Source organism: Spermophilus citellus (assembly GCF_964194105.1).
Source record: "Spermophilus citellus genome assembly, chromosome: 6".
NCBI lineage: Eukaryota > Metazoa > Chordata > Mammalia > Rodentia > Sciuridae > Spermophilus > Spermophilus citellus.
The window spans coordinates 20,620,961-20,643,201 of NC_138187.1; the positions used below are offsets into that span (position 1 = coordinate 20,620,961).

General features: G+C 41.8%; 1 protein-coding gene across 2 annotated transcripts; it reads right to left on the reverse strand.

Annotated features, from left to right (window-relative positions):
• Positions 1-1,052: 1,052 nt before the first annotated feature.
• Positions 1,053-21,503, reverse strand: LOC308651742 (eukaryotic translation initiation factor 3 subunit C). Of its 2 annotated transcripts, none has more exons than XM_081299200.1 (21): positions 21,350-21,503; positions 21,069-21,208; positions 19,241-19,306; positions 18,966-19,155; positions 17,975-18,100; positions 17,747-17,801; positions 17,507-17,616; positions 17,037-17,164; positions 11,044-11,203; positions 10,804-10,904; positions 10,298-10,439; positions 9,975-10,100; positions 9,748-9,841; positions 8,604-8,794; positions 8,161-8,385; positions 3,931-4,294; positions 1,950-2,109; positions 1,787-1,852; positions 1,608-1,695; positions 1,354-1,516; positions 1,053-1,252 (listed from the first exon to the last, which is right to left on the reverse strand). In XM_081299200.1, exons 2-21 carry the CDS (start codon positions 21,167-21,169, stop codon positions 1,170-1,172), a joined length of 2,739 nt encoding a protein of 912 aa, XP_081155326.1. In that variant the 5' UTR covers positions 21,170-21,208; positions 21,350-21,503; the 3' UTR covers positions 1,053-1,169. The 2 variants fall into 2 exon arrangements, with proteins under 2 accessions (XP_081155326.1, XP_081155325.1); XM_081299199.1 differs by having other exon boundaries at positions 10,804-10,907.
• Positions 21,504-22,241: the final 738 nt, after the last annotated feature.

Here is a 22,241-nt window from a genome sequence, read left to right on the forward strand (position 1 = left end):
AATATGTTAGCTTATAGTTGAATGAATGTATCTTAAACTTTCACCTTCAATCATTGCCTCATTTGTCTCAAAGACTCCTCAAACTCAAAACTTGGGGAAAAACCAACCTCATTATCAGAGTTCCCAGCATATGTGCTATTAGTGCATTCCTAAACACACGAGAATACTCCAGGTATTTCTTGATTAGTCCTATTTGTTTATCCTCCAATTAGAAGAATATGTCATTCTTCACTTCTTCCACTCATAGAAACCCCATGGCCTTTTACACTCACACCTCCTCCAGGGTCCCCCACCTCTCATCCCAGCTATTTTGGCTTTAGTTGCTTTTTGCTTTCTAAGTTAGCTCTCTGCCTCCAATTTCACACTTTACAATGCTGCTTCATTCTCTTTCCTACATTGGACCCCTTCATGTTATTTGTCTATAAAAATCAAAGCCTTTCTCAGATGCCCCACTCAGGTTCCAATCTGCCTCCTGCACACACTCGGTACACTTCCCCCTGACTCTTTGCACTTGCTCTCTTTTCCTCTTCCAGTCACCCATCTTCATGGCCCTTTGAGGCAGCAACCACAGCAAACACAGTGTTTCTTAAACTTGGTAAAGAATAATTTTTTTAAAGTTTCCAATCTACTGTAGACTAATACTTTTATAAAAATTATGCTTACTCTTAATTATGGTCAATGGACCATAATTACCTGTTATAACAGGTAATAGCTGATCTACACTGTTTCAAAAACCACTCCTCACACTGATCTAGATTAACTAACTATCTTTTCTCCTTGCCTCATGAACCACCACTCACCCTTCAAGGTTCAGCAGTCTCTACTACCTCCACTATGCCATCCCTAATGTTATGCCCCATAGTCACATTCTGTCCATCACACCCACCTTTTTAATTCCACTGCTGTAACTTATTTCCTATTAATTATCAAGGCATACTAGATTCTTTGAAGTCAGGGGTACATCCAATTCATCCTGTATCCCAAGCCTTGTTCCTGTCATGTGGTTAATTTAGAAATCTAATTAGCAAATGAATGAGACCAACACACATCTATGACAACATGCAGAAAATTAGGAACTGTAACAACTTCAAACAGACCCTTTAATGACTGGGGTGGGTTTAGGACTAAAAGTCTGAATGGTCTAGATCATCGAGACAGACACGGAGAGCTCAGTAGGCGGTCTGAGACTGCTGCTGGCGGTAGCCACCCCGGCGCATGTAGCCCTCGTTTTTGCGGTAGCCATCCTTCTGGTCTGCAGGAAAGAGGTGGGAAGAAAGGGGAGGGCATGAGCACAGGGGAAAGGCAGTAGAGGGCTGGGGTACTGGGAGAGGACAGGGGACTGGAACCACTCACCTCGGAAGTAGCCGCCGTAAGTACCTTGCTTGTGGTCAAACACCCGTTCATTATTCTCCACCAGGCTGCCCAGTTTCTCAGCCAGTTGTAAAGCCAAGTTCTGTTGGGCAGTAGGCTCAGTGCGGTGCATCACCACTGTCTGTGTTGGCTGGTCTAGGGAGGCCTGTTGAAGGCAAGCGACGTGACACCAATAAGACCCGTCCAGCCTGCTCTCTCCATGACCCCACCTGCCATTACCATCACCTGGCCCTTACCATTAACTCCTCATTAATGATCATCTTGCTGATGATGGAGTGCACAGTGGGAAGATCCAGCTCAAACATGTCTGACAGTGTCTCCATGCTGGGGAGAAGGAAAGCAAAGCAGGGAGTGGGGCAGCCAGTTTCGGGACTACAAAGCAGGGGCCTCTCTGCAGTCCCAGAGCCCATCCTACCTGATGGAATCATAGACACTGCTGTAGGTGAAGAGGTAGGTCCTCAGGGACTCTTCCTGGATCTTCCTATAGGAAGAGGGCAGAAAAGGAGGAGGTTCTCAGGGAAGGAGACCAGTCAGTCTTTCCTTTCCCACCTACCACAACCTCCTTCTTCTGCACTCACCTAACCAGCATGGTGCGAACTTTGTCAGCCTCAGGGAACAGGTCCCACACTTTCCCATTCATTTTCTCATTAATGATGAAGCTGTGGCAGGTCTTCCAGTCACCCATCTTCATGGCCTTGGAGGCAGCAACCACATGTTCCCTCATGGACTCAGGGGGACCTGAAAGTTGGGAATAAGGTAGGACCTAGACATACTCGGGACACAGGCTCCTGTCCCCATGAGCACTGCTCAGGAAGGAACATATGCCAGAAGGGCAAACAACTAGACCAGATTCCCTCCCAGTTTCATTGAAAAGCAACGGACTGTACACGTCACTTGATATCTGAATAAGTTTCCTTAGATTTGGACACAAGCAATCATTCTTTTATCACTTTTGTGTTTTTGCCATATCCATACAGACCTTTAATGACTAGGGTGGGTTTAGGACTAAAAGTCTGAATAGTCTAGGTTATTTTTATTGAAAGTGGCTCATTTATTTGCCTTTAAAAAATTCAGCCTCAGGCCAAATGTGGTGGCACACACCTGCATACTCAAGACTCAGGCAGCTGAGGAAGAATGATCGATCGCCTCAGCAATTTAGGAAGGTTCTAAGCAACTTAGCAAGACCTTGTTTCAAAATAAAAATAAAAAGTGCTGGGGATGTGGCTCAGGGTAAAGCACCACTGGCTTAAATCCTCAGTACCAAAAAAATTCAGCCTCAGTTTAATCATCTCTGTGAAATCCCAGGCTCAATGTGCTGATTATGAATTCAGGTCCCCAAATACTTTCTTGAGAGATAAGCCAAGAACACAACAAACAAAATTAATAGGAATTCAGGATAAACAAAGTACAAAAGTGCCAAGACTGGAAATTATGGTGGAAGATACCAGAATAGGCACAGCAAGTTCAAATGTATTACACTGATCAGGACCAAATAATATACGAAAAGAACTAAGTGTAAGAAAAAATACACACCTTAGACTAGTCTATTGTTACACTGTTGCAAAGGTAAATTTAGAGGCTCTGGGAATATCTTTCTACAAGCAAGAGTGCAGTGCTGAAATAAAAACATTTTTTTAATAACTTTATTTTTATGTGGTGCTGAGGATTCAACCCAGTGCCTCACAAGTGCTAGGCAAGTGCTCTACCACTGAGCCACAACCCCATCCCTAGAAACTGCTTTTTGACACATCCTGAGTAATAGACAGAGGCAGGGACCGTGTAAGCCAGAAAATCCTTCCCTACAGCTTCAACTTTAGCTCTTGCCAAGACTAGCTCCATGGGAAGGCAGCCCCAGGGTTGCCAGATCCACCTAAGGTGTGAGAAATTCAGATTTTCAATGGAAAATTTTCCATCAAATAAGACATCACTATGTAAGTCAAACCAAATTTGCCTTAGGATTGCATGTAGGATGTCATTCACAAGACCAGTAGAAGACATCCGTGTAAGGGGATATAGCCATGGATAGTGAGTTTGGCCCACTCAAGCCCTTCATTCACCAACTGCGTAGGTGGGAAGGGCACAGTTCAATTCCCTCCCCACTGAATCACAACTCATTCAAGCCTTGCATGATCAGCAAAAGTGATCCGAGCAAAGACTGAGGATGTAGCTCAGTGGTAAAGTGCTTGTCTAGCATTAAGGCTCTGGGTTTGATACCTAGCACTTTATGTGCGTGCAGGCATATACACACAAGTAATCAAAGAAGTCACTGTAAATGAAGGCAGGGGGAGGTTAAAAGTTATGCAAGTCACTTTAACTTCTCTGTGCCTCAGTTTCTACATCAGGAAAAAGAGGTAAACAAGGGAATCTGTATCACAGTGCCATTTCTAAAACAGATGAAACAAATTTTCATTTATAAAACATTCAGAATAGTGCCAGAGAAAGTATCATTAAACCAAATGGAATCACTGAGTGGGAGAGTTACTCTCCTTAACTTCTCTTAATACTTAATCATAACCAAACAGCAAAGGAAGTGTGCTCACTACAGAAGTCCACACTCACCCAGCAAGGGCTGTCGCTCGCCCACCCGCAGCTGGTGATGGAACTGCTTGCTGATCATGCGGCGTCGAGCATCGCTTTCATGGGCAGCCATGTAGGGGATCTCCAGGAGCATGGCAGACACCAGATACACACACTCCAGCAGCTCCAGGTTAATGTGCAGGTGAAAGGGGACCTGCCGGCGCCGCTCCACCTTCTCCTGCTCCTGGTTGCGCTCTTGTAGGCTGCGCAGCAGCAGACCCTGGCCCAGAAGTTCCTTGGCCCGGCCACTCGACTGAATATCCAGCAGTGCATTGTGTGCATCCTTGGTCAGGCCTTGGCGGAAGGCACAGATGCCGAGCTGTACCATGGTGCGGTTGTACAGGATCTGGGGGAACAACAGTAATGCAGTCAGGTGTCAGCCACACGCAAGTTGTTCATTTAGTCAAAAAATTTAAAGCATCTACTATATGCTGAGTACGAGGGCATGGCCTGTGGATATAGAACAAAATAACTACATGATGAAAATGACTAATATTACAGAAAAATAAAATAGGAGAAGGGAGTAAAAAAGGAGTTTGTGTGGTAATGGTGGCTTGCTTTTCTTTGTTCCTTTTTGCAGTACTGGAGATTGAACCCAGGAGTGCTCAACAACTAAGCGATACCTCCCCTCCTCTGGCTTTTTACTTTGACACAAAGTCTTGCTAAAATGTTGAGGTTGACCTCAAATTTGTGATCCTTCTGCCTTAGCCCACCAAGTAGGGGGATTACAAGCATGCATCCCTACACCCACCACTTCATGTTAATGATTTTTTTGGTGGAGATGGGGTGGGGGACCAAGAGAATGAATCCAAGGACATTTTTCATTTTGAGGCAAGGTCTCCCTAAGTTGCTCATGGCCCTCCTGAGGCTGGCTTTGAACTTGTAAACCTCCTGCCTCAGCCTCCCAAGCAGCTTGGCTTACCGGCATGTGCCACTGTGCCCAGAAAGACTAAATCTTCATTAACAATTATAGCTAGGTCCACCTATAATCCCTACAGCTTAGGAGGCTGAGGCAGGAGGACTGCAAATTTAAAGCCAGTCTCAGCAATTTAGCAAGGCCCTAAGCAACTCAGTGAGACCCTGTCTCTAAAAGGGTTGCAGATGTGGCTTAGTGGTTAAGTAGCATGCCTGGGTTCAATCCCTATTACAACAACAACAACAAAATGAACAAAAAAATGTAGGAGATCAACACACAAGTCATAAAACACTGATGCAAACAGCTGTAAGAAATATTAGCAGGCTGAGGCTGTAGCATAGCAGTAGAATGCATGCCTAGCATGTGTGAGGCACTGCATTTGATCTCAGTACTACAAAAAAATAAATAAGAGTATAATAATATAATAACATTATAAAAAAGAAAAAACAAAAAAAGGAACTAGTATGAGCAAACAGGAGCCTGAGTACAGTTTAGTGAGAGAGTGCTTACAAAATTCAATCCCTGGCATAAAAAAAACAAAACTGCAAATAAAATTTAGCAATATATAAAAGATAATATATCAGGACTAAACAGGCTAGGTCTCAGGAATCAAAGGTTAGTATAAAAATCTCTGGGCTGGGGATGTGGCTCAAGCGGTAGCGCGCTCCGCTGGTATGCGTGCAGCCCAGGTTCGATCCTCAAACAAAGATGTTGTGTCCGCCGAAAACTAAAAATAAATAAATAAATAAATAAAATAAAAAATTTTCTCTCTCTCTCTTAAAAAAAAAAAAAAAAATCTGAAATCATGGGCTGTAGTTGTGGCTCAGTGGTAGAATGCTCGCCTAGCACATGCAAGGCCCTGGGTTTAATCCTCAGCACCACATTAAATACTAAAAAAATAAATAAAAAAATAAAAATAAAAATCTGAAATTATGCTGGGTGCGGTGGTGCACACTTATAATTCCAGTGGCTCAGGAGGCTGAGGCTGGAGGACCTCAAGTTCAAAGCCAGACTTAGCAAAAGTGAGACACTAAGCAACTCAGTGAGACCCTAAATAAATTACAAATTAGGGCTGGCGATGTGGCTCTAAGGCTAAGTTCACGAATTCAATTCCCAGTACCCCTTGCCAAAAATCTGAAATTATGTGCATGGGCATATGGGTATAGGAAAGTGCAGCTGTGGAGTCGCTAATCAAGACCTCCGGAGACCAAGCAGGAAGCAAGTCTGATTTTATTACAGTTACCGTGTATATATATTCAGGCAGTAGCTAAGCAGATTATAAGCAACCACCAATACAATTTCTGGCCAACTGTCTTTGCAGCAACCAATTGAGGAGTGGGCCATGGAGCAAGTGCAGGGACTGCAACACACAGCCTCACGCCCAGGACTGCCTATGGGATAAGCGGTTTGCCGCTCACACGCGTAGCATGGGGGAGTGATTTGCTACTCAGATACCCTTAATGTATGCCACATATGCAGTACTCCATGCACTTGCCCCCACAATCATGGTCATTCAATTCATGAGCAGAATAAAGAAGAGTATATAATTTCGATGGATGCAGAAGAAATCTGACAAAATTCCAAGATTTAGTTATGACAAAAATTTTCAGCTAAATAGGGTCAGAAGAGAACCTGAATCCGGGAAAAGGTATCTATAAAAACTGTCATCCTTATAAGTGAAAGCTGACTGCTTTCCAGCTCACTTGAGAACAAGGCAAGCTGACTGAGCTCACACTACTTTCATTCAGTATTATCTTAAGAGACTTTAATTACTGCAATGTAAGATAAATATATATATATATATATATATATATTGCTAGCCTAGGAAAAGATCATAATTCAAAATCTGAAGTATGGTTTCTACTGAGTACATATCACTTCTGTAGCACTATCATCAGCTGAAAAACTCTAAGTCAAACCATTAAATCAGGGACCATCTATAGTAATAAAACTATACTTACAAAGTATATGATTATATAACTAGAAAGTAATCTATAAAATAACTAGAATAAATTTACAAAATGGCAAGATATAAAGCCAGTATACAAAAATTAATTGTATTTTAAATACTAGGAGTTAATAATTGAAAGGTGAAAAAAACTGCATTTAAAATAGCATAAAAATCACAAAATATATTTAGGAACAATCTACACCAAAAACTAAACCACCACAGAGAAAAACTAAGTAAGAAATTAAGTAAAGAGATATAATGTACAGGATTGAAAGGTTAAATATTATTGAGATACTAATTGATTTATAGATTCAATATAATCCCAGCAGTCTTTTTGTAGGCAGATTGATTCTAAAATTTATGTGGAAAAGCAAAGGACCCAGACTATCCAAAGCAATCTTGAAAAAGAAGTTGGAGGACTCATACTGCCTTGAGTTTAAGATAAACTACCATACAAAGGCTCAGCAATCGAGACAGTGTGGGAGTAGCACAAGGACATACAAAAAGATGAATGAATGGATGGACCAGAGTCCAGGAACACCCTATCTCTGCAGAGTTATGTGGTTTTTCAAAAAGTGCCAAAGCAACACAACAAGGAATGTATTTACTTCAAATGATGTTGGCACAACTAGGTTTGTGTGAAGGAAAAAATCTCAATCTCACTACGCGCAAACCTTGAGCCAAAATAAATAAAAAGGGCTGGGGATGTGGATCAGTGGTAAAGTACCCTTGGGTTCAATCCCCACTACCCAAACAAACGAATAAACAAAAAGCAGGGGCAGAAGAGTTGACCAGACATTTCATAGAAGATACAAAAAAAAAAAAGAGTGTTGTTTAAAAACCACCATCACCAGACACCAAATGTTCTATAGATACTTTCCAATTATCTTAAACACACATTTAACAGGATCTATACCTTGGACACAGCTCTGGCAATTCCTCCATATGAAGAAGCCCTCATAATACCAATATATGCAAAATTAGATGTTCTATTGTTAGATAGTGTCCCAATATACGACACTGCATTTGGGTCTTCCCCCCTAGTTTTTTTTTTTAACCTTTCTACGTGAGATAAATCTAATGTTCTGGACCAGAAAAACAATAAATAATATGAATGTCAGTTAAATTCACAGCTGTCTCTACTTCAAAAGACTTTAATGCAATTGGGACAATATAAAATATGGGTCAACATGGAGGAGGGTCAAAGAATACTGGCATTAAGAAAAGACCAAGTGTTTCCTTAGATCTGCAATAAACAGTGGCTTTACTGGTTAAACCAATTTGTCCAGAGGACAGAAGCCTGGGCTCTTCTTCACCACTAGGGTCAGATGCCTCCTCAGCCTACCTGCACTGGTGGGTCTGCATGCTGAATATTGTCTTGTAGGTGGCTCATAAGCATGAGGTCACGGGCCTGATACCAGCGGGAGTGCAGAGCATGGTGGTAGATATGGCAGAGGATGGCGCATGTACGGATTCGGTCTGTGCGGTCCTTGGCATAGATGTATTTGCAGAGCCTCTCCATCAGCACAGCTGAATCCTCACCCTCATTTTCTGCCTGGTCTTGTTCAGACTAGGAGGAGGAGAGACATTATTGGAGACAAACATAAAAAATGGCTCAAATTCTAATAATCAAAGATGAGACTTTATCCAGCTTTATTCTAATCCCTCATTTCCCTCACTACTCCACCAAAAGAAGTTCCTAGGGAATAGATTTGCCATCAAGTCCTAATAGATTAAGTAGCACAAACCAACACACCTCTCTCCCTTGCACAACTGTCAAGTACTCACCTTTGAAGAGCCCTCAGGAGGGGTAAGCTGCCGCTGATGGGCCTTATAATCGAACTTGTAATAGGTGTGAAGGATGCGCCTCAAGTAGATGCGGCAGATTTCCTCGGTGGTGCCCTTCTCCTCCAGGTAGCGTTGCACGCGCTCAATGATGGCACATACCTGTGCCTCATCCTTCAGGTGCTCCACATATTCTAGCAGAAAAAGCATTCACCCTCATCTCAGCCAGGCATCCAAGTTTTCCCAACACCTGTCCCTAATCGATCCAGTTAGCTTCATCTATTCTCTGCCATTTGTCAGGAAGTATTCAACGTGCCCTGGAAACACTATCCTCTCCCAGAACCTACAATGTTGCTATCCCATGGCTCAGGAAAAAAATCTCAACTACCAACCTTGGCCAACAAGGGCCTGTGAAATCTGGCACTTGCCCTAATTATCCCATGATTCTCCCCTAGCCTTAGATGAGCCCACACCACTTTTTATTCCTAAAACGTGCCAAGCTCACTTTCTGTTCCTCTCTCAGTGCCCTCTTCTAATTCTTCCTCTGACCTCATCTCAAATGGGTCCTACTCAATGATCTTCAACTACATTTAAAGCAGCCATCCTTCCAGTCATTTTCAATCTCAAGAGTTCCATCACAATGTCTTAATTCATGTGATTCAATATTACCTTGTTTATTACTTTGGTAATATTTGCAACTGCCTTTCTCTAGTACCAAAGTAAGTTCCGTATGCATGGAGACTTTTGGTGGCCTGTTTAAGCACTACACCCTTGATTTAATGGGCATATTAGTATTTTTACTGAGTAAACTGTCCTGTACCTCCCCATTCCAATGCTTCTGACCCATACTAAACAAGCCAATTAAAAACAGATGCCCTGCCCCAATGGTTCTCAAAATATAAGTCCCCAAACCAGGAATATCACCTGGAAACAGGAGGAAAATCCAATTCCTGCTGTGCCCTCCTACCCCCAAATGAATCAAAAACTATGGGAGTGGAGCCCAGCATCTCAACAGGTTCTTCAGTGTGATGTTGGGTAGGAAAGGACTGGCTTTTTGCTTTGATTTACAATCCTTAAAAAACCCAAAAGTTAGCAATATTTCCTGCACTTTCCCCTCTCAACAAAGACCATGCTTACTTAGGCTCACCTTGGGAGTGAGGATCAGTATTTTGCATTATTTTGGTAAATTCTTCATCCATTCGTTCCACCAGAGTTAGAATACAGCCACGGACACGCAGTGGCTGAAGAGGAAAGCAAAAGAGGAATAAATAAATTAGCCCAGATCTCTATCCTAAATTTTGCCTTTCTTCCATCTCCACTGAGCCTCCCCAAAAGAAACACATACCTCCAGTTATCCTGTCAATTCCCCTTTACCTGGTCAACATTTTGCAGGTTCTCACTTTCTTCCAAAATGTTCTCTCCTACAAAGATGTTGGAATTTGCAAACAAGATGTCCATAAGTTCATTAATGCAGTCCAGGCATTTCTGCCACATCTCCGGCTGCCAAGAGATCAGACAGCAGAATCAGAGGTCTGAGAATGGGAAAAGCAACTGTCTCCCAACAGCCTCTTTCACCAAGATTACATAGAGCCTTCAACTATAAGATTGTGTCCATAGTCCTCGATTTTTTAAAACTCTAGGCACCTTTCCCTGACCAGTCAATTCAGCTTTGAGATAGTCCTCTTTGTTGCCCTCACCTTCATATATGTGGCCAGGTTGGGGTTGTAGTCATAGAGAGAAGCAATGATATTGAACTTGATCTTGACGATGACACCCTCCCCCAGGTTGTTTTCAGAAGCAATCTGAACCAGCAGTTGTAGTAGTTCAATCTGGGTAGCACTGGAGGGGTACAGAACTGAGTGAGGCTTTGGAATCAAAAGATCTCATCCTGTCATATAGAATGCTCTCTTCAGACAAGCAAGGCAGCCATTTATGATACTCCTATTTTCATCTGTATGCTTGCTTCTCCTTTATATTCCTAACAAAAACAGCAATAATGCTAACAACCCTGGGATGATATAAAATGGTTTCATACCCATAATTCTCTTCAGTCACCTAATAATTAAAGGTGAATATTATTCCCATTTTACTTGTGGCAAAAACAGTACCAAAACAGAGCTATTTCCTCACCAATCTCTGCCTTGTGTTATAGAAAAAGAGCTTCTTCACCCTACAGTCCATAGCCTGGGCCCATGAATCTTACCGATCAGTTCCCTTCTTGCCTCGTGCCTGTAGAATCTCATTCAATTTCTTGATGACAACAGCATGGGTGATTTCAGTTCCCTTGGCAAACATTTTTGGCTTCTCCTAGGCCAATACATATCCTGTCATATGCATGTCTGCAGAAATCTTTTACCTTAAGCTTTTCCCCACTCTGACCAGGTGGGCACTTGTATGTTCTCCCAAACTGCTCCCCAGTTCATTTTAATTCTAAAGTCCTCACCTTAATGAGGGGCACTCCACCTCGGACCCTTTCCCACTCCCCTCCTTCATTGTCTTCTTCCTCCTCATCCAGGCGCTTAGATTTCCTATCGTGCTTCTTCTTGGCTTTGTCCTCCCGTTTCTTTTCAGCTGCCTTTTTGTCCTCCTCTGTGGTGGGGGCCCTGTCATAAGACAAAAGATGAAATACCAATCCCCTTCACACCACTGAAGCTTCCTCCTCCCATGAACTACTACCTCTTTCCCTCCACTAAGGATCCAAGTTGTGCTATACAACAGTGACCTGCAGAACAGAGACAACCACGACCAGAACCAAAGCCAGGACCACTGAACGTTTGATTTGCTGGACTTCGCACCAATATGTCACCATGTTACACCAATTAAAATGCTATTATAAAGGGTAGGGAGGGCATGGCCAGATCCAATAAGGTGTCGATCAGGCTGTTGTAGACATAAACAACTGCCATCTAACTCCAAAGCTAATCTTCAATGTTTAAATAAAGAAAAATTATAAACAACTTATTTTTTTAAGTTGCATATGGACACAATGCCTTTAATTTTTTTTATGTGGTGCTGAGGATTGAACCCAGGGCCTCACACATGCTAGGCAAGCGCTCTAACACTGAGCTACAACCCCAGCCCTGAGTTATTGTTTTTTGATAGGTGCTCTATCCAGGCTAAGCTTTTTTTTTTCCCCCCTTTAATAAAAACAGACTCTGACAGTCAGTTTACATCAAAAAAGGTGAAAAAAATATTCTGCTGTTATATTGGCTTATTTTATGAAAATTGATTGATCTAAATTCTGAATTTAAACATTTAAGAAGAAAAAAACTTCAATGCAAAAAATGCTCCACAAAAAAAAAAAAAAAAAAAATCATTGGTTGTCTCAAAATGTCACTTGATGTTGCCTAAGCCATCTCTAGATTTTTAATTAGTACATAATAAAATATAAACCAAATATGACAAGGTTAAAATATTTAAAAGTTTGGATGTTTCAGTAAGTAGCGCTTTAAAAAAAAATATATACACACATTTTTTTTTTTTTAGTTTTAGATGGACACAACACCTTTATTTACTTATTTATTTATGTGGTGCTGAGTGAGGATGGAACCCAGTGCTTCACATATGCTAGGTAAGCACTCTACCACTGAGCTATAACCCCAGCCCAGTAAGTAGTTTATAAATATGCCACTTGTGTTAAAATTTTCCTTTGCCAAAAGATTAATGCTTTAGCTCTTGAAAAATAAAACAAAACAAACCCTTATGGATTTCCCCCAATATCACTGTTTCCTAACAATAAAAATTCACTTTACAGGTTTTGTAAACATGCAAAATATGTTCATTAAGTTGAAACCTCTTTGTCCACATTATTCCCACAGCTCTAAGAGGATCAAAGGAGCTAATGCTATTTTTAAAATCAGTGCTTCAAATCTTTGCCACCTGCATCTCAGATACAGCACTAATCTCTAGGATATATGAAGAACTAAAACACCACCAAAATAACACAAATAACCCAATCAATAAATGGGCAAAGAAACAGAATAGGCACTTCACAGAAGAAATATGACCAGTCAACAAATAGATCAAAAAATGTTCAACATCTCACCAACTAGAGAAATGTGAATTAAAACTACAGAGATTTCATTTCACTCCAGTCGGAATGGCAATTATCAAGATAAAAGTAATAGGCTGGGGTTGTGGCTCAGTGGTGGAATGCTGCATAGCATGTGTGAGGCATTGGGTTCAATTCTCAGCACCACATAAAATAAATAGTTTAAAAAAAATACAAGTAACAATAAATGTTGGCAAAAATGTGGAAGATACACTCATACACTGCTGGTGGAATGCAAATTGGTGTAACAATTCTAGAAAGCAGTATGGAGATTCCTCAGAAAACTCAGAATGGAATCACCATTTGACCCAGTTATCCCACTCTTTGGTATATACTCAAAGGATTTAATACCAGCATACTATAGTGACACAGCCCCATAAATGTTTATAGCAGCTGAATTCAACAACAGCTAAGCTTTGGAACCAATCCAACTGTCCTTCCAACAGATGAATGCATAAAGAAATTGTGGTATATATACATTACTCAGCCATAAAAAAGGATGAAATTATGGCATCTGCCAGTAAATGGATGGAACTGCAGACAATCATGCTAAGTGAAATAAGGTGATCTCCCAAAACCAAAGGTTGAAAGTTCTGATATGTGGACACTAACACAGAATAAGGGAGGGGGGTGGGAGAATAGAAATACTTTGAATTAGACAAAGGGGAATGAAGAAAAGGGAGGAAGAATGGAAACAGAAAAGATAGTATGATGAATCAGACATTATGTTCACATACGAATACATGTTCAGTGTAACTACATCATGTACAACCAAAAGAACAGGCAGTTATACTCCATGTATATATATCAAAATACACCCTTCTGTCATGTATAACTAAAATGAATAAAAAAAAAAAAACCAAAAAACCAAAACAATCAATCAGTAAAAATCAGTGCTTCCAACAAACTTATCTTTCTTGGCCTAAAGTTTCACTCTTAGCCCTAAGAGTATTCAGCACAATGAATTCATACCCTAAGAAATTCTAGCTAAAAGACCTAAAACTTGGGCCTTGACCTTGATTATACCTTGGCACAGTAACATTTTGTCAGAAAATTATCAGTAGACAGATGTCTATCTATTGGGTATATATCCAACAGATAAAAACTACAGTTCTAGACTTAATACAGCTAAGACACTAAAGATTAATTGAGAGGCACCAACAGAAGTCAGGCCTAGAACTATACTATACAATATGAAGGACTATTCCATGCCTTCGAAACCACAGCTATAATAAATTGCTTTGAAATAGATCCTTGCTTAGGATTCTAACAATGCAGGCATTCAATCTCATTAGATCCCTTGAGGTCTCTCTCTCACACACACTCTTGGTTACCAACATGCACACACAAGCACAACCCTTAGAAGTAGATAGCATCCCTTTAAGATTTCACAGGTTAATCATGGCATCAGGTGTGGACAACTTCTTCCAAAAACCTTCAGATCAAGATCCATAACTGAGATAAGACATTTTATTGTTTGCATTTTCTACTCTTTTATTTCTTTTCTGTCAGTCATTTTTGCTCATCTCTATTACTAATCTTTTCAGTGGTTAATTACATACAAGTTTAAAAACAATCTGTTAGTTGCTCACAATTAGAAGTTCAAATGGCTACTTATCAAAAAGGATTCAAGACACCCTTTTATCAGTATATTCTTAAAAATTTGTACCAACTACAAATTCAGAAACCTGAGTGTGTAATCTGTAATTTACCTCTAAAACAATAAGTTTCAAATTTTAAGGATTTTTAACCCCAATCTAATATATTCCTTAAAAATTAACCAAACAAAATTTATCTCAAATACAGTAAAGACAGAGTCTGTGCAATAAACAACATCTTACAGTTCCTGGATAAATACTCTGGAAAAAACAGATCATTTACTCAATTAAGAAACAAGCCACAAGCCACTAGCATATGCCTGCAGTCCTAGTTACTCAGGAGGCCAAGGCTACAGCTGAGGCAGGACTGAGAGCTGAAACCTTATTATTCAACACAAGGACCTTGACTCTTTAAGGAAGAAAAAGAAAGAAACAAGCCACTTAATTAAAGTTAACTAAGCTGATTCTGAAAAGACATTCTCCTAGATAGGCTTTTAAACCCTGTTTGAAAATTAAATATGGGTTCTAAAATATTTCTAAAAATATCTGTGATAGTCGTCATATTTTTCTATCCAAAGCTATGATCTAATATCCAGGTGCTTTAAAGCTACCCCAGTCATAGCCCACACTAAAAAGAGATTGAAATTCTGGAGGATAAACCTACTCCTTTATGAGCTTGTTTCCATCAAAAGGTAAAGGCTGAGAAATTCAAATCAGGGAAAAGATACAGATTGGCTTTAACAAGGAGATGCAGAAAAAGGATACTGGCAGACATTATAGACAGCCCATCATATTTTCTAGAAAATCCATAAACATTGATTGGCTGACTCAAGGAGAGCTTATACAGAAAAATGTGCAAACAGAATTTATTGTGGTTTGTTTCTCCCCTTTGTTCCTTTCCTCTCTACAGATGCTTTGACTTATGATGGGGTCACAACACTTCATAAACTGCAACTATTCTAAGTTGCAAATACATTTAACCCACCATATCAACTGATCAAAATCAATTTTCAATTCAGTGAACTGTAGAGTATTAATTTACTCTTATGATCGCATGATTAATGGTGGAGCTTTGACCCCAGCCCAGCATAATAAGATAGTCTCACACCACACATTACTGGCCCAGGAAAGAATAAAATTTGAAAATTGCAAAATAAATAAATTGGAGCTGGAGTTGTAGCTCAGTGGTAGAGTGCCCACTTGGTTCTCAGCACTGCATATAAATAATAAAAGGTCCATTAACAATGAAAAAAAAAAATTTCCTCAATGTCAGAAAACCTATGGGAGGACTGGGACTATGGCTCAGTGACAGAGTGCTAGCCTGGCCCACATGAGGTAGGTACTGGGTTTAATCCTCAGCACATTAAACAAACAAACAAAAAAATCCCAATAACACTATGGACTGGGGGGCTCAGTGGCAGAGCATGTGCCTGGCAAGCACAAGGCCCTAGATTCAATTTCGAACACCACCCAAAATTCCCTGTGACAACCAAAATTCCAACATTATTTCTCCAAAACTTTCTTCAGAACATTGATTCAACTAGTTTTCAACCCTCTCCCTCTTTCCAGTTAGATGTTCCAAGTAAAATTCCATAGGTTAAAGACAAAAACAAAACTCAAGTGTAACCTCTATAACGTATTAATTCCCAAACCAGCAGAGAGAAACAAACTGAACAGGAGGGAAAAATACAGAAGTGCCCCCCTCCAAAGGGGTGAGAAACAGAAACAGGATTAATCTCAAAATAAAACCAACTGATGCCCTAAATTACATACTACATGATTTCATTTATATAAGATTCTAGAAAAGGCTAAATTAGTGATAGAAAGCCAATCAAAGCTGGGTATGGTGGTATATGCCTATAGTTCCAGCTACTCAGGAGGGTGAAGCAGAAGTATTGCTTGAACCTAACCAGCTGTGCAACAAGTTGTTAAAAAAAAAAAAAATCAGGGAAAAGGGTAAGGAGAGTAGGTGTAGCAGCACACAGGCTGAGAAAGGGGCATGAGGAAATTCTTAGGGGATAGTTATTATTTGTTTCAAGTGTGGCAAGACTTCATGGGTATACAAGAATTGTGACAGTTTATCAAATTAACTTTAAATATGTGTAGTTACTAGTTACCTCAATAAAGCTATTAAAAATCTTAAAATAAGCTGGGCACAATGGTGCACACCGACAATCCCAACTTGGGAGGCTGAGGTAGGAAAATCACGAGTTCAAAGCCAGCCAACTTAGTGAGGCCCTTAGCAACTTAGCAAGATCCTATTTCAAAATAAAAAGTAAAATGGGGATGTGGCTCAGGAGTTAAGCACCCCAGGCTCAATCCTTGGTACAAAAAACCCTTAAAAAAAAAAAAAAAAAAAAAAAAAAAAAAAAAAAAAAAAAAAAAAAAGACAGATGTGTGGTGACCCATGTGCCTGTCATCCCAGCAACTAGGGAGGCTAAGGCAGAAAGACCACAAGTTCAAGGCCAGCCTAAGTAATTTATCTAGGCCCTAAACATCTTGCTCAGTATCACAGTTAATAGATGCCAAAGTGAGATGTGCACCCAGTCCACATGCAATGAGTAAGGTGGTTAAATATTAGGACTCTGGAGTCTTCAAATCCCATATTTAGGACTCATTAGCTTTGTGATCTTAGCCAACTAATATACTTGACTTTCTGAGCCCTGCTGTGAAATAGGAGCACTTAACATTCCTAAAATGACTATATGGAAGAAGCAACAACCTTCAAGATGACTGAAGGCTTTCTATTCTTCCCACCATAGCCGTAGGTCCCATTTATTTCCTTACTTTTTAAGGAATCTTGAGGCCAGTGCTGTTTGTTTCCCTTCTTCCTCCTCTGAGTCTGAACCAGAGGATGTGGAACCTGTGTCCCAGTCTTCATCATCTTCAGAATCTTCTGAGTCCTCATCTTCATCCTTAAAGGGAGGGAAAAAAAAAAGATGAGCAAGAAGATAGGAAGACTGGTCTCTCTGCTCTCCTGTGTCTCAAGGGAATTTTAGAAGCAGAAGGAGAGTGATTATCAGGAGCTGGAATGGACCTCCAAGACCTACAGACATTACAACTTGCCCCAAGGACACACAACTCCCCAGGGCCAGAGGCAGTTAGCTCAGTGTTCTCATCTAAGAGGAAGCCGGTTCTCAAATCAGACTAGACTAAATCCCACCCCTCCCAACCACAGGGTTCCTTGGTTCTTCTTTCCAGGGACCCAAATGACCTCTAGCAGGCAAATCACTCATTAATCTAACCCTGGCTCTTACATCCATCTTTTTGAGGAACTTGCGACTCTCCCCAGAAGGAGCTTCCGATTTCTTCTTCAAGAATGCTGCAGCACTAACTCCATCCTCATCCTCATCCTCATCTGATGAGCCTAGAAGGAAAGGAGGGAGAAAAAATTTAGAATGTTAAAGTGTAAGACTGAAGGGCAACCAACCAAACAAAGGAACCCCTAACTTTGGACCTCCTAACCATTTGCAATAAGGGCCTCGAAGCTTTCTCACCTTCTGAATCCTCCTCATTCTTCTCTGCATCCTCATCTGCAGATTGCTCAGGGTTCTGGACATAGGAAAATGAGAGATAACTAAGGATGCCTGCCAACCACAACCCATCCCATCCCCCATAATTCCTTTTCCAGTCTCATACCCACTTGTTAATGCTCTTTTGAGGGAGTTATGGGATCAATGATCTCAGTTAAAAAAAAAAAAAAGTCTGCCTCTAGCATCCCCAACCTGCTTGTAGTTTGTGATATGAGACTCAAAATCTCGGTTGTATTTTCGGATCTTCTGGCGCAAGGTGCTCAGAGCCTTAGCATTATTCTTGTTCATTTTCTTCTTCCCTTCTTTATCTTCCCAAAGCTAAATGAAAGAAGAGGTACAGAGGGAGAACAGTAATTTAAGACAAAGTAGTACTGACTAAACTTCAGGTTCCACCACCACTTTTTTGGGGGGTACTGGGGATTTAACTCAGGGGTACCCTGACCACTGAGCAACACCCCCAGCCCTATCTTGTATATTATTTAGAGACAGGGTCTCACTGAGTTACTTAGCGCCTTGCCCTTGCTGAGGCTAGCTTTGAACTTGCCATTCTTCTGCCTCAGTCTCAGCCTCCCAAGCCACTGGGATTACAGGTGTACACCACCCACCATCACTTTTTTGAAGGTCATTACCTATATACCACCTGCACTACTTATGAACTACACATTTTCTTTTTCTGGTGCTGGGGATTGAACTTAGGAACAACACTGAATTACATCCCTAACTCCTATTAACTTTTTATTTTTTATTATTATTATTTTTTGTATCAGGGACTGAACCCAAGGGCATTCATCACTGAATCAATCCCCAGCCCCTTTTATTTTGAAACAGGGTCTCATTAGGTTGCTTACAGCCTTGCTAAGTTGCTGAGGCTGGCTTTGAACCTGCAATCCTCCAGCCTCAGCCTCCTGAGCTGCTGGGATTATAGGCATATATCATTGTACCGTGCCTATTAATTTTTTTTTAAATCCTTCATATATCACCCTAAAAGAACAAAATCATGAGTAAGAGATAAATACAATCTAGGGCCAAAACGTTTTTCCCCCTTATTTTATCCCATTTTCTATGTTCAAGGAACACTGTATATAATAAGGCAAAGAATCCAGGAAGAAACGAATCCTGAAGGCCAGATGGTTAGCACAGCCAGGTGTGCTTTTTGGCTTCCCTTCACCCACATGCATCACACCTCATTAAGATAGTCCTCCAGGTCAGCCAGGATGCGGATGTAGAACCGAGGGACACCTTCCTTGTCCACAATACTCTTGGCCTTCCCATATGCTTTTCCCAGGAGCTCAAACTCTTCCAGGCACTTGGTGACATCCCGAATCTTCATGGCATTACGAATGGTCCGGATAAGATTTGTCAGCTCCTCAAACCTGGATTAGGAGCCCAGTTCCACATTTGATATGTCCACCACAGGAAAAACTTCCCACTGCTCCCAGAAACTTCCCACTGCCTCACCTCTTGTCCTTGGCACTTCGGACAACTCTCTTGGTATCTTCTTCATCCTCACTCAGTAACAATGGCCTGTTCAGAAGGAATAGAGACTATTAACAACCTCCACTCCTAGTTATTACATTTCTCAGAGAGGGCAGGTGGAACCAAGGCACTGTTATATACTACAAGGTAAACCTTGGAAAACACTGTGCAAGACAGACATGGTGGCAAATGCCTGTAATTCCAGCAGCTCTGGAGGCTGAGGCAGGAAGATCATGAGTTTAAAACCAGCCATAACAATTTAGCCAGGGGCTAAGAAACTTATTGAGACCCTGTCTCAAAATAAAACACAAAATAGGGGCTGGGGATGTGGCTCAAGCGGTAGCGCGCTCGCCTGGCATGCGTGCGGCCCGGGTTCGATCCTCAGCACCACATACAAACAAAGATGTTGTGTCCGCCCAAAAACTAAAAAATAAATATTAGAAATCCTTTCTCTCTCTCTCTCTCTAAAAAAAAAAAATAAAATAAAACACAAAATAGGGCTGGGGACGGAGCTCAGTGGTTAAGCACTCCTGGGAGGGAGGGAGGGAGGGAGGGAGGAAGGAAGGAAGGAAGAGCCAGGCATGGTACCATGTATCTTTAATCTCAGCTACTTGAGGGGCTGAGGCAGGAGATTTACAAGGCAGAGGCCAGTCTCAGCAACTTATCCAGTCCCTGTCTCAAAATAATAAATAAAAAGGGCTGAGGATACAGCCTAGCAGTAAAGCACCCCTGGGAATTCTCAGTATGGTGGGAAGACAGGATAGAGAAAAGGCTAGAAAAGAAAAGCCTTCAAGGAGCTGGTACCTAAACTAGATCCCATAAAACACAACAGCAAGGAAAACTTCTCAGTGGCTTAAACACCTCTATTGTCAGTAGTTTTCTTTTCCATGATATTGTGGATTGAACCCAATGTCACTGTACCACTGAGCTACAGCGCCCCCGCTTTTAAATTTCAAACAGTATCTTCACTAAGTTGCCTAGATAGGCCTCAAACTTGTGATCCTCTTGCCCCAGCCTGTATTGCTGGGAATACAGCAACTGGCTACTAGTTTAACGAGACCAGATCACAGTACCCAGCCAGCAAGAGGGCCTCCATTCTTTTCTTTCTATTTTATTAATTTTTCCAATTGTTTTCCACTTTATGACAAGTGATGCTGGCTTTCCACTTGTGGAAGTGATAAGAAATCATATCCATATTAGTGAGCACATGTGCCTGGGCATGTACATACTAAATAGTAGAACAGAAACACAACAGAAATAATGAGAAGTGGAAAGGAAATGACAATAGTTTGAGAAAATATATTTGCAGAGATGGGGGAAGGCTATTTAAGTGGAGGTAAACGACAGGAGTATAACAGATGTTTAAAAACCTGCTACAGAACCAAGAGGCACATCAGGGGACACCCAGGCATTCACTAAACATTCAAGGTTTGGGTCTCTGAGTCCTATGGTCACTGAGGATTTCTTGGGGGTAAGAAAAGCCGGGATTTGGAGGTTTGGGGTTAAGACCAGATTGACGTAAAGGGGAGCAGGGGGTGATGGGAAAGGGACGGGGGAGGCGCAGTCTGGAGACCTATAAGCCAACCAAAAAGCTGATGCAAGACCCCGCCAGCCGGAAGCGTCTTCTCCGCGATTCCACCCCTCCGACCCCGGGGGTGGACTCCCACAATTCACAACACCCCACGATGGAGAGCTGCGCTTCCCCCGCCGCCCCGGCGCCGCCTCCATCCCCCAGGCTCAGTGGCGGCTCTCCGCAGCCCGCCCAATCCGCACTCCCCGAGAGGCACACGGCGCAGCCTCTCCTACTCACTGTTTGCCGTAGTTACCCCCGACAGGTTTGGTGACGAGCTCCTCCCCGGACAGGGACGACTCGGACTCGCTGTCCGAACCGGTGGTGAAAAACCGCGACATGGCGACGGCGCTGAGGGGCTAAGGCCGGCGCGGCCGGACCTGAGGAGAGCCGGAGAGTCACGGGCCACGAGAAGGGGTCCGGGCCACCACCACCCCAGACCTCCGATCCCTCCTCACGGTCCCCGCCCGTCCCCCGGCCCAGTATCCCTCTTCGAAGCACGAGGCGCAGGAAATACCAACCAGCTGAGATCCAGAGTCGGTCACACCGCCAAAGCGAAACAGCGGAAACGTCTAGAGAGGAAAAAAAGCGGTGCCTTGCGTCACTTCCGGGAAGCACCGACTACACTGGAAAACTACAACTCCCAGGAGTCTTCGCGCCATGCAGGGCGGGGACAAGTTTGAGGAGCCGGCGCTAAGACCTTACCAGGCTGCTTCCCGAATCCACCCCTACTGGCGGCACCACTTAAAATACAAAATACCCTGGCTTCACCCTTGAACTGCAGAATCAGAATCCTAGGGCCTGCGCGCATGTGGTGCTGATGGTTGTTAGATTTTGGAGCTAGGCTTAGAGCAACCTTCCAGACAGACTTTCAGGGTTGGAATCCTAACCTTTCTGTGTCCGTCAGTCTTCTCAAGCCTTATGGCTCATTTTATAATAAGGGCAATAATAGCACCCGTTTCATAGGATAAGAATAAAATCGTCTATGTGAAGCATTTGAGCCAGTGTCTTGTACAAAATAAGCATATGACATTAGCTAATGTTCTTTCATATTCCTCAAATACTTATTCGCTGAACATTTATTATGTACTTCTAAAATGTTGATTTATTCATTTTGGGCTGGAGATGCAACCCAGGATCTCACATGGATTACGTAAGTGCTCTACCACTGAGCAACACTTCCACCGCGCCCCCCCATAGGAGCAATGTCCTAAACATTGGTACACTAGTGACCAAAATAGGTTCTAGATTTCACAAGGAACTCACATTCTAGTGAAATGATGTAATAAACAAGTAAAGGAATAAAAAGCAATTACAGATAGTAATAATTATCATAAAGACATTAAAATGACTGGTTTGAGGAAGATTATTTTGGATAGGAAGATCAGGACTTCTCTAAAGAGGTAATATTTG